Genomic DNA, 17,971 nt, shown 5'->3' on the forward strand with positions numbered 1-17,971 from the left:
GCCCTAGAAGAAAATCCAGGGAATTGCCAAAGTCATTAGGTTTCAACTCTTAGGAACCATGAAGCTGTACAAAATTTTGTGTCAATCCATCAAGTTAAGATATTTCACAGGATAAGTGACCTGCTGGTGCTAGAGGAAAAGTCAGGGGATCTCCAAAGTCATTAGGACATACCCTCTGTGGACTATGAATGTACAAAATTCTACTGCAATCCATCAAACAGTTGTTGAGAATTTCAGTCTGGACCGACATTCAGTAGCAGGTGTTGTGAGATCAGGTTCAATTCTACTCCTCCACTTAATCTTAACTGCCTTCGGGATCCTTTTTTCTCCCCTGGTTTTTAGAATTAAGACTATTAAAAACAACATTAAAGACATGCCATTTTAATTCCCAATTAAAGAGCAGGCATTGTCTGAATGTTTTTAAGCTAATCAGTGGAAACACACATGATATTTGGGATTTCTATCACAATTGTTCACAATTTCTTATTTGTACAAGACAAAAGAAATAAGGTTGATTCATTCTGTTCTAATTGCACTAAAAATACTCATCAAATATTTTTCAAAATTACAACTTGCTGCATGTTTTGTGTCTTTTGTGAAATGGAGTGTGGCTAAATGTTCTGCCACAACATGAACAATTAGCCTGACTGCAGTGTTTGTGTGCTAATGTGTAAGTGACAGCTTTCCCTGTCGTCTCCCCAACAGTGCCCCCTTACCCGGTGGGCATCGTTCCTCCCAGGACCAAATCTCCCATGAGCCCTCCCGAGTCCTCCACCATTGCTTCTTACGTCACCTTGAGGAAGACCAAGAAGCCTGAATCCAGATCCGTAAGTTTTGCCTTAAGCATCAACAGAGACCAAAAAAAAGTTGAGATTAAATGAACCGATTCTAATTCAGCAAACGTGTCAGAAACAGCCTGGAGGATAGCTGTTGTGTTGACTTTGTGTGCAGCCACATATTCCTTTGAGAAATGCTTAAGCTGCACCGTCACAAAGGAAATACATCTGCATTTACAATCATGTCACTCTCTTTCAGAGCACGCAGTATATTTGCTGTAGGAACAATTTTTGCATATATCACCTTGAGAGTTTAACCTGACAGAGGACTCTCCCTTTTCCCTTCAGGTTCACTGCTTTTCTTCACACCTCAGAGCAGAAAGTTCTTGTTCAAATCTCTGTCTTGTGTTCTGGTTTGATGATCAAATACTGTCTTCTTTTTTGTTCATAAAGACTTTCTCAAAAAGATACCTAAAAGTGCCTTTGTATTTGTTATTCTGTCAGGACTTGTATTTATCAAATAAAGACTAACACCGATCAAAAAACAGCTAAGTAAATGTGATTGAAATGAATTAGTGAATTCTCAAATACAGGCTGAGGCCTTTATATACCTCAACACTGGAGAGAACCAGGCCTTTATTTGGAACTGGCTTATATTAGAGACAGACCTTTATTCCTAATTTCCCCCTAACCCCTGATACATGCAAATGTTTCCTACATGTTTACCTGATGTATAGATGCAGGATGATGTATATTTCCACAACACTAATTCCATCAGTACAATAACAGAGTCATGTCACACTCACCACTCTGCCACACTGAGTTACTCTTTCTAATAGAAATACTGTTCTTACAATAAGTTCTACTTTGACATTTTTTTATCCAGTGTTACACTTGTGCCGTGCACAGATGTTTCACATTAAAAGTCTTCCAATGCCTTAAAGGGCATAATCCCTCCCTTTCCTGTTAGGATTTTAATACAGGAAGTGTTCATTTTCATTGACAGTAGCTTAACAATGATAAAAATTAGACACAATTGGAAGGAATTAGTGAATGCAATGTTTCTAACTCTCCTTCTGTTATATCAAGGTTGAAAATATAGATACACTGTAACTATAGATAAAGCCAGTCCACATTTACTCAAACAAAGGATCTGATGTAACTATCCCTCATGGCTGTTATTCCTACAGCCACCCACACTACACCTACACTGCACTGCCATAACAGCAATATGAGGCATACATCCTGACCGTAAACCCTCACTCAGAGATTTAAAAACATCACTCTAAGTCTAAAGCTCTGTCAGTGACCGCTCGAGACTGCAGTCTTCGACAGTGTGAACTTGAACAAAACAGACAACATACTTTTTCCTTGCCAAGGAAAGGTCAGACATATTAGTTATTGAGATATCTTTGTTCTGGACAGAAGTGAACTGACCTGTTAACTGACATTAAAGCAAAAACACAGATTCACCATTTAATAAAAGTAAAAGAGAGTATAACACTGAGTCTTGTCCTGTGCAGGATCGCCCCAGAAGTGCAGTGGATCAGATGGGATTCGGGGAGCGAGAGGTGGGCAGAACGAGGATGAGTGTGGAGGAGCAGCTGGAGAGGATGAGGAGAAACCAGCAGGCTTCATCACTCCGAGAGAAGAAGAGAGAAACCCCATCCCGCTCACCCTCCTTCAACAAAGACAACCCCTTTGTTATCCTGCAGGTAACATTACCCAATAAGTGTGTACCTATTCCTCTCTCTATTTCTTAGGCTTTGAAAAAATGTCAAACTATCAGTTAACTCAAATGTGTGTGACTGTGTATGTGTGTGATCAGACCCGGACCCATGCAGAGGGTGCTTGTGCAGACCCTTTGGAGCTGGAAGCGGCTCTGCAGCAGCTGAAGGTGGCTCACATGGAGCAGAGCAGGTCGACTGCTGAGGCTGCGGGGACTCACACAGAGGCATCACAGGTTGATGGGGTTTTTATTTCGGTTTTTTACATCACAGTCATTGCCACTTAAATAAATTCCGAACTTCAACCTCTGCTAGCAACCAGTTCCAACTGTAGCATCATTAGTCATCATCTAAACATTGTACACATTTTCAAGGGGACATATCATGATTTTTCTTGTTTTCTGTCATTTATATACTGTTATGTCAGATATCTATGCTAAACATGGTGAAAGTTCCAAAACTTGAGGTTAACATTTGTAGAAATGCTCCCTGCAAGAAGTTTTTTTGCTTCCTTGCAGATGAGCTGACGTCAGTATGTAATGCATGCCCACAAACGGCCATCCATTCTGTAGCCTTGATTGCTAAGGTTGTTGCTGGAGTTTTTCCATGTGTTGTTTGCGTTGTCCACTCTTGTATTTTGGATTCCAGCTCAAACATGTATCCTGCTACTGTAGTTTGTTGACCTAGCTTCCAGAGCCGCCAGAAGTCGGCCGTGACACAACTTCCAGAAGCTAACCAATCAGAACAGAGTGGGCTCCTCAAGAGGGGGGCTTAAAGAGACAGGAGTTAAAACGGTCTGTTTCAAACAGAGGCTGAACCACTGTGTAAAGGGCCAGTATAAGATAAATAAGAAGTTTTTTGAACTGTAAATCATGCAAAGATATTCCAGTAGAGCCTCAGATTTAAAAATATAGACCTGAAAATGCACAATACGTCCCCTTTAAGCAAAATTCTAAAAACTCAGCAAAAAAGTGCAAAGTATGTCTTTTATTAACTGTTTAGCAAATATTCTGGAGAGTTTTATGTAACAAGATTACCTAATCAAATTTTGTATAACACAGCATTTTGTTATTGGCACAGAATGAAACACTGTGTCTAAAATGGTGTAAAACATTTAATAACAGGAGTTACTTATGTACAGTTAATAGTCAGTAACCCTGTTCATGTCATGATTTGGCATTAACTCAACTCACACTATTGTCCTAGAATGCAAATGGGGTCATGCTATAAACTTCCCAGATTTCACTTTAACATTACACAATAACAGCAAAGCTTTAATAAATGCATACATTACATATGAACTCAGTCACACTCTGTGATTTCCTTTTTTTACAGAAATCAACACTTCATACTTATTTTCCCCTCTGTATGAGTAAAACTTTCTATGTCCACACAGTTCTATCATGAACTATTCTACAGTTTGAAAACCCTGTGTTTTGTCATAAGGTGATGTCATCCAGCAAGGCACTATGTTGGCCAATCACATATATGCAAGCGTACATTGCAGGTGGATTACGTTGTAATGTGAACACCATATTTCTACTTTTTACCTCATTATTGTTGCAACAAAAGAAAAAGAAAAAATTGCCACTTTGATAACTTTCCAGTTTTATAATATCCTGTCTGTGAATATTATAAATTGCCATGCAGACTTTTGGCATCTGATAAGAGATGCTTCAAATTCACAGATCTGTTATTCAAACCAGACTTCCTAAATCATATTTCAGATCCCACCAGCACCAACACAGCCCCCTGCATTCTTTTAAGACAGGTCGGTCTGAATCCCCGCTAATACGAAATCCTAGCTTTATGAGTCTTATCTGGATAACTCTCTGCAGGCCAACCCTATCAGCCAATTACTGTTCTTCCAACAATGTTCTCTTCTTAAGAGCATCCCAAATACACATCACTGTGTCCAAAGATCACAGTATAACCTATAAAATAACACTAAACAAACTGCTTGGTGTGGTCTACATCAGCTAGTTTTACTAACTCAAGATAACCATTAATGCTAACAGTTAATACTTATATTATCCTACTAATCACTAACGGTATCCCTAACACTGCCAGCATTTTCACAGCCTTACATGTAAACTCAAATGCAAAGTTTTATCTGCAACCCAAACACAGGTCTTGAGCTTAAACTGTATTATTTATTTATGATTAATTGCCCGATCAATTAACAATCTGGTTGTCATATGATCAGATTTCTTACATGGCTGCTTTCAAAAGATCTGTTATAAAATGTAGCAAGTTTTTTTAATTGTTGTGTAAAGTATTTTTCACTCCAGTGGCTAAAACTGTAGTGATATGAAACTGAACTTCATTTATTACATTTATGACAATCATCATCGATGTCATCTTGTTGCATTAACATTCAACAGCCCTGCTATTGTTCTAGAATGCAAAATGGGGTGTAACACTGCACAGACACCCAAATCTGGTAACACCCTCTACTAACCTTTTCCCATACTTGCACATACACACATCTCTCTGGTGTTGTCACTGCCACAAAGAATACAGTAAAACTACACAAAATGTCTTTTAAATATAATATTTTTCCAGTATTCATTCAATAGTCATTCTGGTAATTCTGGTAATCATCTTGATCACACATGTCCTGAGTAAGGTGATTTATCAACCCTTTCTGAGTCACACTTTCAAGTAATTTATGTCTATGTTTATCAACCAATTCAAAAAAGATCCTTGTGTCTTCTTCTGGTCACACATGCTGTTTGTTTGGTTTTCTTTTGGTCCACCATGTTTTACTTTATTTTCTTCTACTTTATTTTCTGTTTCTTTCTCCACCTTTTCTACAGCATGATGAATGTGCATTCTGCCGTATCCAGTTCATAGAGGTTCACATAAGTGGCTCCAACTTGCTTTGTCACTTATTGTGATGAATAACATTAACACTTCTTTTTTTCTCTGACGACTGTACAAACAGCTCATGACATGATTCTGTTTCAATCTACAGGAGGTGCAGAGAGTGGAGGAGGTGAAAAAGGATAAGTGTGAGTCAGCACAGCAGGACAGGGACATGACCCTGCAGAGTGTGAAGGATTCGCAGGCTGAGACCAACAGCATAGACAATGAGGTACTGTAGAGGAGCCTGCACAGACCCAGTGGACACATAGGCTTGTCATAATTAAATCAGTTCCCACAGCGTCTATTAATTTTTGTTGATAATGGTTAAGCTTGATTCTGAGTGCTCTGGTACCTTCCAGGGAGAGAGAGGCTAAATGAGAACATACTGAATTTCTCGCCGCAGTTTTGGCACCAATGACAAGCATATTAGTTTTATCTTTGTTAAGCTGCAAGATATTGTTGGCCATCCAGTTGGTGATGCATTCAATCAGTGTTTTAACAGGGTTTAGGTCTGTCAACAAGGATAGGTATAACTGTGGGACTATCAACTTTCCCAGATGTAAAATTCCTAAGAGACAGAAAATATTTGTCCCTTTGCATAAACTGTATCTGTCCTTGTGGATGTCCGCTGGTGGTAAATAGGTAATTCCTGCTGTCTGATGAGGCTACAGGGGCAGCAGGTGCAGAAAAATCAAAGGAATCCTGACACACTTCTCAGCTCTCACTGTTAAATTCACCATCTGTAAACCCGGCCCTATCTGCCACACAACAGCTAATCGGCCATTGTGGCCGTAACATCTCCAAGTGTAATCTAGGACAATAACAGAGGATTTGTGGAAATGTGGCCAGGTGGGCTTTAAGGGATTTATCTGCTGGATTCAGCCAGGACTGGGAGCTGGATCTGGGCTGCTCTCCAATGGGATGCCACCCCTGAGCTCTGTGTACAACATCCTCATTCCTCAGCAGTGAAAGTACAACACACATTTATTCACTTCAGTCATCCATTCATTCATTTACAATAATAGAAATAGAAATTTCAAGTACTGTTCAATAGCTTTTTCTTCCTGTGTTAATATAATTTTATTTATTAAGTATCATTTTTTTCAAGCTCTAAAAATTGTAATTTTAAGCACTTAACATGACTTAATGTGACAGCACAAAAGTCTTACTGACATAATAGTAGTCATTTTACACTGACAGCACATTTAGAAGTAAATTCCATGTTGCTAAGCAAAAGAGGAGTTACAGTTTGCTCTGAATAAGGAGACCTGAACTGAGTAATTTTTTGTACCAATACTGGTCTTAATGAGCAATTCTAAACACAATGTTCAATCACAGCAGTGCAAAGCATGCTAAGCTCTCCCATTTTCTAATTTGTGTGTGTATGTGTGTGTTTCAGCTGTGTGAAAGCCAGAGGGTGGTGATTCTGGACCTGGGCACAGAGCCTCAGCGCGTAGAGATCGTAAACCTTCAACCCTTTGAGGATGACGAAAGCAGAGACCAAGATCTGACCAGCTCCCCTACAAACACCACCACTGAAAACAGGTGTGTGTGTGTGTGTGTGTGTGTGTGTGTGTGTGTTAGCTAGGATCTTGATTTAATTGCAACTTTCTCTTGCTCGTGACTCAATTTTAGGTCCCAAAATCCTAATTACTCTGTAGTGGATGGATAGTGATATCACCCAGAGGAATCAGAGAGGAGAAACCTGATCAGACACACTGAGTCCAGAAAATCCAAATTTGGTTGAAGAGGTTGCAGAAACCACCTTGGCAAAATGTGACAGACTGAGACACCTGTCAGTCAAAGCAAACATGCCCCAAAACACAGTTTAATTTACAACTGCATTTAACTGACTGTTTGGCTACTTGAGGCAGAGGAAAATTCATCTCTTTTCTTTTTAGCTCTGGTAGTTTTGATTTTCTGAGGCAGAAAACCAAAACAATAAGCTAAAAGTGGCTAAAAGCTCTTTTAAGCCAGGTATACACTGTACGATTTTGGGCTGTTCCAGACAAAAGATGACCAACATCAAAGAAATGTGGCAATATCTTTGGTCATGGCTCCAAAACAGTGGTCCCATGTCGCACTGTGAGAGAGGTTCACAGATGGCCGTTGTCACAGTCTTGTGGCCAAAGATAATCTGGGACACAATTCTGACAGTGTCAGAAATTTAGGATAACCATCTCACAATGTGACTGCTGCTGCGACCCATGTCTACTAATCAACCGATAGGAATGCAGCATGAAATGACCCACTGATCAACGCAACACTGGTGCTAAACCTAATGATGGAGGTAAAACAAGCAAAACGACATGTTTGGGATTCCAACAAAGAAGAAAATCTTGTTGAGTTGTGGCAGCAGAAGCCTTGTTTGTATGATTTGTCCTCCAGCAGTTATCATGACCAAGAAGGAAGTTGCATGGAAAGCTCGATTCTTGCTTAGCTTCATTGTTTACCACTATAGTGGCACAGATGGAAGATGCATGTTGATGACGTTTTCTTGTTTTCTCCCAGTGGGCCAGTGGACCATCAAAAAAATACGTTTTTGGGCCAGTTGACCATCAAAACATATCCGTTTTTACTGACCCTCTCTGTGTGCCTGTCATTTGGGGTGCGCATATGCATGCCTGTGTCAGACAATCACAGTTGAGCGCTCCCCTTTACTACAGCTTTATCTATTCATAATTTTATGTCGTGTTCAAGGTGTTGTAAGTGGTGCATGTGCACTGATCTACACTAAGAGATATGGCCCAGTAAAGTAAATGAACGCTACCTCTGTGTCCGCCTTGTAAACGCACTACAGAGTGGAATTGTATGCAGTCTGGGATGTTTATGGAGCCAGAATCTAGTCTTCATTTTTGAAACTGCAGATGAAATGCTAAGTAGTGAAGAGTGTGGAACAAGGGCAAAAGGATCCCAAGCATGCAAAACACAATGGAAACAGAGGATACCAGTTCTTTCTTGCTCTATCAGTAGTCAGTTTTCATGTCAGAGTGTGACATGTTCTGCTGCTGCTGATTGTAGCTTCCAGACTCCCGAGCCTGAGACACCGAGCCCAGAGCCCAAGGAGGAGGAGGCGGACGTGACGCAACAAACCACCAGAGAGGAGAAGCTGGAGAAGAGCCTGGAATCCTACAACCAGCTAACATCAGACGACAAGAAACACAACAACAACAACAACATGTTGGCTTGTAAGTGCAAATGAGGCCTTCGAAGTTGTAGCGTCTGTGTCTGTCAAAACAGAAACAGCACATTTTATAGAAACCCAAATACCTTCTTTTACCTACTGTAGATCATGTCTTTTGGATTATTTCTGTGAATTGGGGGAGTTGTGGGGGTAGGGGGGTGTTTTCATTCTACACTTATACATGTTACACACCTCTGAGGCAAAATACTAAATTCATTTATACAAAACAAATTTTGTATTCTCCACTAGAATAACATACCTGGCTGTGTAGAAAAGACTTTTAGACCATAATGTGGGGATATATTTATTTACAGAAAATATAGTTGGACAGTTGAGTTTGTTTTTTTAATTCTCTGTGAACTGTACAGGGTTTGTTTGGTGGCTTGTCAAAAATGAAGGTCGGTGGGGCTTCTGCTGGGGGGACTTTAGACTCCAAACCTCAGTATTTCTAAAATCCTAACTACAGCCCTGCACACACTTGTATCTGATAAGGCTGATACCAATGTTTTTAGACACAGTGTCTTCAGATTTGGCTATTTTATGCCAAGAAAAATAAAAAGAAGTACACAAATAAAATAGTGCAGTATAAAAAAACAGTAAATCATGTATTTTCAGGGATTACTTCACCAGAATCGTATCCCTAGAGGAGTTGAGAAAGCTCTTAGAACAAATTTCCTGTCCTGTATCAAAACTCTGGGACATCAATGCTTGTAATTGTACAAAATATTGATAATTTGAAGAGTTAAATGACTTCGTTAAAATTCACCCTAACAGGAAATTTTCCAGACAAGACAATATAGATACATAACACTTATTTCTGTTTGTATGCAGATTAAACAAATGAGATACAACTTCTTAATCAGTGAGCTTTCGAGGTATTGATAGGTGAATTTTTGAACTTTGGACAGACCCAGGCTAGCTGTTTCCCTCTGCTTCCAGTTCGACAGTAATCTTGAACTATTCCTTTGACCCTCACTTAACCCTACTGTTATTGCTTCTCTGTGGCAGATGGCATAAATCATACTGAGCAGCTCCCAGGGGTGTTTGTGAGGGTCTTCTTCTTTTCATATTGTCAGTATAAGAAAAGCTTCCTCTGAAGTGTCAGAGAGGTAAATCCCTGCTGCATGCCTGCAGGAAGAGCTCACCTCATCTCTTTCTTCCATCTTCATCGCCCACATAGCGGATGCTCCTGAGGCTGGAGCTTAATGCATATCACACATGTGTGTGAAGTTTACTTAAGACAAATCAAGACTGTCAGTAAAGCCGTTTGCAACATGTTTCAAACGATCTTCCTTTTCATTTTTCTCTTGGCTGCGTGAGTTAAGGCTCAGACACACACGATCTATTCTCATTTAACTGAGATCCGCAGATTTTCAGTCTTTTCCGCAATACTGTGTTGACTGTTGATATTTCTTTCTCCCTCCTATGTTTGAAAATCAATTTTCATTCACAGTTATTGTGATTTGTGATTTTGGTTTGAGCACCTGGTCAGGATGCCTCTTGGACACCTCCCTCTTGAGGTGTTCAGGGCATGTCCAACTGGTAGGAGACCCTGGGGGCAGACCCAGAATATGCTGGAGGGACTACATATTTCTTCTGGCCTGGGAACACTTTGGGGTTTCCCAGGAGGAGCTGGAGGGCATTGCTGAAGTGAAGGATGTCTGGGTTTCCTTACTCAGTCTGATGCCACCGCCACCCTTTCCCAGATAAGCAGCGGAAGATGGATGGACGGATGGACGGATGATTGGATGGATGGATGGATGGATGGATGGATAGATGGATGGATGGGTTATTGTAATTTGAGTCACTGATGCAAGTATACCTCAAGACTGTGGAATGACTATCCTCAAAACAATCATTATTGTGTTTCTGACATTGCTGAATGGGAGCAAGAAATAGATTTGAGGTTTTCACTCACACATTTAATGATGACATAACGATAACAACAGCAACAGAACTGCACGAATACAAAATTACTTCTCAAAATGTCAACTGTGAGCATAAATACATGGACATCTGTTGTCTCTGATGGAATATGTGGCTTGTCAGCCTAAGCCAAGCGGGCAGCACACTCTAGTGGGTCAATAGGAAAACTACAAATGATTTTCAAATGTTGGGATCTGGGAAGATTGGCTGAGACATTCAGTGGTTATTGTTTCTCCTCTTGAGTATCAACAGAGATATGATTAAATTTTAAGGAGAAGTTTGAAAGGTCCAAAACTCAGCTCGAGTTAGAATTAAAGTGTCAGGTTTGGTGTTTGTGACACAGCAATGTGGAGATTGGTTCAGCATCAGCAGGTTTGTGCAGCCAAAATGCTTTCTGTTGTTAACAAAGTATAATCAAAGCTGCTAAAATTAATATTTTTATATCAACAATAGATCAAATGACTAGGTGTATGTGGAAGTTGACACTCATAGCAATGAACTCACATGGAATTATCACCAACTCTGCAGTTCCACTCAGCATTTCAGCTGCTTTTAGCTCATTGTTTTGATTTTACCTTCTACAACTTTACTGTTTTGGTTCAGTCTCACGGCTCTCACCATCAGGTTTCCAGCAGGCAGCAGGCAGCAGGCAGTGAGAAAGCTCTGATAAACCCACTGTACACTACCTGCTCAGCACCAAACAGCAGACAAAGTAGCAAGTAGCTGGTAGCTAGTTAGGTAAAGAGTTAGATACTGTTCTCAGGAGTTGGTGAAGACCAAAACAGAGCTAAAAGGAGAGTGAACATTGGACTTAATTAGTGTAAGTGAACACAACACATCAATGTTGTGCTGCCCCCAAGTGGTCAGAAAATCCATTATTGCAGGGTTAAAATGTCCTATGCCTGATTGAACAAATCCATGTGGGCTGTCCATGTGAAACCTTAAAAATATGGCATCTCCCTACCTGCAAAAGCAGTCTGTCAGTCCAAATTTGTGATAAATCTTTGAAAGGTTTTCCCTAAATTAATTGCAAAATATTCCATTTGTTTTAATTTGAGAGGACCACCCCAAAAGAGGGGTTGATGTTAAATGTCCATACCAGGGCAAATCAGAGAGAACAAGTAGAAACAGTAACCAATATAATTAGTATTCATCACCATGAATCATCATCATATCTGTGACTCACACACTCAATTCCATTCCCCCTCTCTTCTTCTCTACCCTACAGCACAGACGTTCACCTTGGTGAGCAGCGACACGTGAGCGACGCCGGCCTCGCCATCCACAACGGCGTCCCATAGAGCCCAAATGTAGCCAGCCTGCACAGAGCATGCTCCACGGCTTCCTGCGTTTACAACAGAACTACTTTGATACTACTGTTACATGCCCACGAGGAGACTGAGAGGATGACAGCCCTGCAAACAGACTGACCAACACACAGACGGGCAGCCATCACATCCAGACAGAGAGAAAGGCAGATGTACTGTATCTTTAGCACCTTTTAGATCTGTCCATACTGATATGTCCCTGAGCAAAATATTATCCTGTAGAGTTATATTTGTCCCAAAACATTTCTGCATAAAAATAAGGTTGTGAAATGGTATAGTCATAAAAAAGTTACAAATTATGTTTGTCTCATAGCTGACATACACCTGTGCAAACCCAGAAATGTACCAGGAAGTCTGGAAAGTTGTAAAATATGTGATGTTAAAATTTTAACAAACACTTTTTTGGGTTCCAAATTAGTTTTCAGCTGTGCAAGAACAGGCAGCTATGGATGAAATCTATTATTGAAACAGAAGGGGTGGATCTTTGATTACTTTAACTTCACCTCACATGATACTCATCACTACAGTATCTGACAGAGGTGACTGTTTAATGAGGTTAGTTTTATCTGTTTCAGTCAGAATTGTGTTAGTTTTGATGAACATGCCACTGAACAGTTGGGACTTAAAGCCATTGCACAGCAACTGAAATTTTGACACAAAAATGTGAAAAACTCATGTGCATAACTACTGCATAGGGACGATGCACATCACGCCAGAGATGGAACTTTACTTTGTTTTCTTTTTGCACAACTGCTGAGCAATACAGTCTTCAAACTTTAGCAGTGATGATGATAGTTTGTTCATCAATATATGATGATGAGTTGTGTGTAAACCCTCATTTCTGACAATAAAATTTTGGAAGAAAAAACACAACTCCTCAAGTACAAAAAGAAACAAGGATTTACCAACATACATACTGGTTTCGTGCAAATACCCTGCATGTAAATTTGGACTAGGTGTGGAAATACCTTTAGCTGTCTTACTGAAGGGCAAATCAACAGTGGCAGTTTTTCCCAATACCTTCATTGCTCTTCATTTTAAGTTTTGAGTTCTTATTGACAGCAAGTAGTCAAGTGCACTCTCAGAGGGCGTTGAGCTCTGCCAGGGTTGCTCCTTGTCACCGATCCTGTTAGTTATTGATTTTTATGGATAGATTCTCTCGAAGCAGCCAGACTGGTGGAGAGTGTAGTTATGATAAGTGTCCGCACCTGCAACTCTGAGGCCATGGTACTCTGTCTAAAAAGGGTGGTTTGCTCAGTGCGGGTTGGGAGCGAGTCACTGCCCCAAGGGAAGGAGTTGTAGTATCTCAGGGTCTTGTTCACAAGTGAGGGGAAGGAGGATCCTGAGATTGGCAGAGAGATTGTACCAAACTGTTGTGGTGAAGAGCTGGAAGTGACGTTCTTGATCTACCTGTCAATTTAAGTTTTAACTCTCATCTATGAGCTCTGAGTAAGAACCAAAAGAATAAAAGTGTCTGAGATTAGTTTCATTGGCAGGGTTGCTGGGCTTATACTTATGAGACAGGACAGGAAGCTCAAAAATCAGCATCCTAAACGCGTCTCTTTAGAGGTTTTTTAGGCACATGGAAGTGGTGGGAGGTAGCAGTATACATGAGACAGACAATTGCAACAACATACAATGTATGTTGTATGTATGTACAAAGGATTTGACTCCAGCTAGAATGCCAGCTAGTCTGGTTTCTGGCCTCCAAAACTCAGTGTAGCATGTTAATAGAAATTGTGGGGTTTTTGCCATTTATCCAGTCAGCCTGTGTAAAAAATAGTAAACAGTGAACAGATAATCTTGTTCTGTTGGCTGTCAGTCTCTCCCATCTGGTCAGCTAGCCCATTGGCTAATATCACCAAATTACACTGCGTGCACAATTATTAGGCAAGTGAATATTCTGACCTTATCATTCTTTCTATACACATTATCCAACTCCAAACCATATAAACTTGAATACTTAATGGCTTTAATCATTTTCAGGTGATATGTATTTGTGTAATGATGGAGGGTGTGGCCTAAAGTGATTAACACCTTGTGTGCATAATTATTAGGCAGCTTCATTACCTCAGGTAAAATTGTAAAGGCCAAAAATACCTTTCAGACAGATGCAACACTCTTGAAATAGCTAAACTATTGAGGTGTAACCACTGGACAATAAAATGCTTTGTTGCGAATAGTCAACAGGGTTGCAAAAAACGAATAGAGAATAAAAGGCACAAATGAACTGCAAAAGACTTGAGAAGAATTAAACATGAAGCTACCAGAAACCCATTGTCCTCCAGTGCCACCATATTCCAGAACTGCAACCTACCTGGAGTGTCCAGAAGTACAAGGTATCAAGTGCTCAGAGACATGGCTGAGATAACTATTCAGTTTTATTAATATACCGCCAAATCACAACAAAAGTTATCTCAGGGCACTTTTCACATTAGCAGGTCTAGACCGTACTCTTTAATTTACAGAGACCCAACAATTCCCCCATGAGCAAGCACTTGGTGACAGCAGTAAGGAAAAATTCCCCTTTAACAGGAAGAAACCTCAAGCAGAACCTGGCTCTAAATGGGTGGCCATCTGCTTTGACCGGTTGGGTTGAGAGAGAAAGAAAGGGGGGGAGGGGACAGAGAAGTAGAACAACAACAGCAACAACAATAGACACTAAACATTCACAAGTTGAAGCGTCAAGATTGGGCCAAGAAATACCTGAAGATAGATTTTTCAAAGGTTTAATGGACAGATGAAATGAGAGTGATTCTTGATGGACCAGATGGATGGGCCCAGGGCTGGATCACTAATGGACACAGGGCACCACTTCGAGTTAGGTGCCACCAAGGTGGAGGAGGGGCACTGGTGTGGGCTGCTATCATTAAGATGAGCTAGTTGGACCTTTTTGGGTTGAAGATGGACTGAAAATCAACTCCAAAACCTACTGCCAGTTTCTGGAAGATACTGTCTTCAAGCAGTAGTACAGGAAGACATCCCCAGCATTCAAGAAGGTCATGATCTTTATGCAAGACAGTGCTCCATCACAAGCATCCAACCTACTCCACTGCTTGGCTAGCCAGCAAAGGCCTCAAAAATGACCGAATAATGACCTGACCCCCTTTCTCACTTGACTTAAATCCTACTGAGAACTTGTGGGCTCTTCTCAAACATGAGATTTATAGTTAGGGAAGACCATACACCTCTTTGAACAGCATTTGGGAAGTTGTGGTTGCTGCCTCAGCAAAAGTTGATCGTAAACAGAATACGAAACTGACAGACTCAGATGGATGGAAGGCTAGTGGCAGTTATTGAAGAAGGGTGGCTACACTGGTCGCTGAATGTTTTTGAAAGGCCAAAAATGTTATTGAATTACTTTATTTTATTTAGTATATTTAATTACTTTACTTTAATTATGTTACTTATTTGTCGAACTTACTCTAAAAATTGAGATTAAACATCTGAGAAAAAATTTCTTTTTGTAATTTAGTTGCCTAATAATTCTGCACTCTAACAGTTGCCTATTAATTGTACACGCTTATGTATTCCCCTGAGAAAGACAAAACTCACTTTTCTTTTATTAAACATTCAAGTTTGAGGTTCATTAACATTTTGGATTGATTGAGAGAATTGTATTTGTTCAACAATACAAATTAATCCTGAGGAATACAATTTGCCTAATAATTGTGCACGCAGTAAATTCTAATCCAAAAACCTCTTTGTGTGGCCATACTTCTCTCCAAATAGACACTAAAGAGTGTCTGTGGGCACACAGGAGTTAGAGCTATAAATACATAGAATTAAACCATTTCACAACTTTGTGTACGACATGTTTTCGGGGTAATGTAACTCCATAGACTTTGTGTCGCCAAATACATACACACACGTCGATATACAGAAGTTTTGATACCTTACTAAGTATTAAAGTCATCTTAACATTATAACATATTATAATTAGAATATTCTACTGATCTGGAGGAGGGATATTAGCTGTTACTGAGTTGCGAACACTGCTGGAGGTGAGTGTACAGCTGTATATAGGAGCACTTGAGAAGTCTCACCACAGATGGGCTAAGCACCAAAACTCAACACACATGCAGTGCTTTACTTTAACCCCAAAGTGACCGCCGATGCTCTTCTATTTTAACCTGCTCTGATTTTGATTATTTGTGTTGATTTGAGAACGAAGGCTCCCTTATTGCTATATTTTCACATCTTTTGCACCTGCAACATAATAGATTGTCCTTCATTGGATATACATATATGAATATATAAAAGTATATATGAACATAAAGCAGATTTCTACTTCAACAAGGTGCCACTTCATGCTGCTGTTTTCCCCTTTTTTGGACAGAACAAAGTATTTTGCAGAAGTTGCGATTATTTATGTTGAGCAGACGTCTGAATCTCTGTTGGACGACACACGCAGTGTGTGAATGTTTTGGATTTCCTGTCTGCTTTTTCAGTTGTGTCTCTTGTTTTTTTTATTTCTGCCTTTGGTTTACATTACATAGAAGATATACAGTAAAGAGGCTGAAGACATGCAACAGATCAGACATTTTGGGTTTGAATCTGTTCTAGGTGGAGAAGAATCAGAGAATAGCACATGTACGAAGCAATAAGTAGGACTTTGGATCTCCAGGACATAAAAGAAATTTAAAAGAGATGTATAAACTGTAAAAAAAATAAAATAAAAAAATAAAAAGATAACATAATTTATGTACACACTGAAAAGAAGAAGAGCGAATATTATAACTACAAGAGGTTATTATTAATATTATTAGGGTCAATATGCAAAAAGTTCATACCCCATCTGTTTTATATCATGTGAAATAAATGTTGATGTTCTTAAAAACATGCTTGTAGCTGATTTTTTTTATTCTTGTCTGTATGTTTTTCAAGTCTAGTTCTCTAATCTGTCTTTTTGTCCATTTATCTGATATGTTTGGACTAAACCTGTAGGTTCCAGTCTTTTTGGTTTGTGTCTGCTTAAAGTGAATACCAATCAAAGGTTTGGACACACTTTCTCAGTCAAGTGAATGGGAAGGTGTGTCCAAACTTTTGCTACTGTACATTTCTACTTATGACCCCCCATTACAGGTTATGGACACAAATTGTGAGCTTATGCACCAATGAGAGATTTTTCTTTTTCAGATGGAATCCCAATGGGAAGTGAGCATTTAGTACTGAAGGTTAACCCAAACACAAAACATGTAGCATGAATCTATCAAATATGTAAGCCTATTGTCACAGGACTGTGGTTGACATAAGCTAAATAGGAAAATGTTCCATTTACAAAAATAATGAGGTATTTGGTTTGTCTAAACAGGGTACAGAACTGTGTCATGTAAAATGGGTGAAAGTGCAACCACTGCACCTGCAGTCTGCACCTTCCACAGATCAGATTACATTGATAAATATTGGGGGGGATTATGGACTAATTGAGTCAGCTCTAGTTCAAAGCTCTGGAAAAAGATAGTAAATGGACCTTGGATTGAGATGATATATGAACTTCCATGCTTAACTTTTTACACAACAGGGACAATTAAAGTGCTGTGGATAAAATGTTAACAGCTACTGAGCTTGCTTGCCAAAAGATCAATCAACATGATCAATCCACATCATAAACCCCCATTTAATAATTAAAATAAATTAGCATGCTGCAAAATTCTGTTGGAATTCTGTATGTGCATGCAAAGAAATATGCATATTTTCTATTTTAATTATTACTACAACTATGATTAATCAACCAGTTGGATATGAGGTGTGGGGAATTTTGTAGCCTTAAATACCGACAGTTTAGTAACTTAAAATGGAACTTTTTCTCCCATCTGAATTCAGGCAGCACAAGAGCATGCCCTCATTTCAATGCAACAAGTCGGCCACTTAGGTCAGCACGGTTCAGAATATCCACAGGCTGAGTAGAGTTAGTTGTAGTTAAACACAAAAATGGCTTTGGAACAGTTTTAAAGGCTAAAGCCTTCTGAAAACTGTGCTGGTGCCTTCAAGAATATGCACCTTGCTAGGATAAGAACGTGCCTTTTCAGCAGTTTTTGAGTTGGATCATTTCTCTGTTTGTCGGAACACGTGGAGCTGCGAGGCCACAATGCCAAAGATCGTCTATGTTTGCGAAGATGAATCATCTTTTTTATTTTAAAAAAGCTGTCTTTTACCCAT

General features: G+C 39.6%; 1 protein-coding gene across 9 annotated transcripts in view; it reads left to right on the forward strand.

The window, feature by feature from the left end:
* LOC137176048 (pleckstrin homology domain-containing family A member 5-like) overlaps positions 1-16,651 on the forward strand; it is a 239,317-nt gene extending 222,666 nt beyond the window's left edge. For 8 of the 9 annotated variants that reach the window (XM_067582081.1, XM_067582089.1, XM_067582082.1 and 5 more), the window contains 7 exons: positions 706-827; positions 2,300-2,491; positions 2,605-2,739; positions 5,481-5,600; positions 6,771-6,916; positions 8,393-8,559; positions 11,710-16,651. In XM_067582081.1, the coding sequence (XP_067438182.1) occupies positions 706-827; positions 2,300-2,491; positions 2,605-2,739; positions 5,481-5,600; positions 6,771-6,916; positions 8,393-8,559; positions 11,710-11,744 (917 nt within the window). In that variant the 3' untranslated portion in view covers positions 11,745-16,651. The remainder of the gene's footprint in view (positions 1-705; positions 828-2,299; positions 2,492-2,604; positions 2,740-5,480; positions 5,601-6,770; positions 6,917-8,392; positions 8,560-11,709) is intronic. The other variant, XM_067582086.1, reaches the window with a different exon arrangement.
* Positions 16,652-17,971: the final 1,320 nt, after the last annotated feature.

Source organism: Thunnus thynnus, chromosome 23, assembly GCF_963924715.1.
Source record: "Thunnus thynnus chromosome 23, fThuThy2.1, whole genome shotgun sequence".
NCBI classification, from domain to species: Eukaryota; Metazoa; Chordata; class Actinopteri; order Scombriformes; family Scombridae; genus Thunnus; species Thunnus thynnus.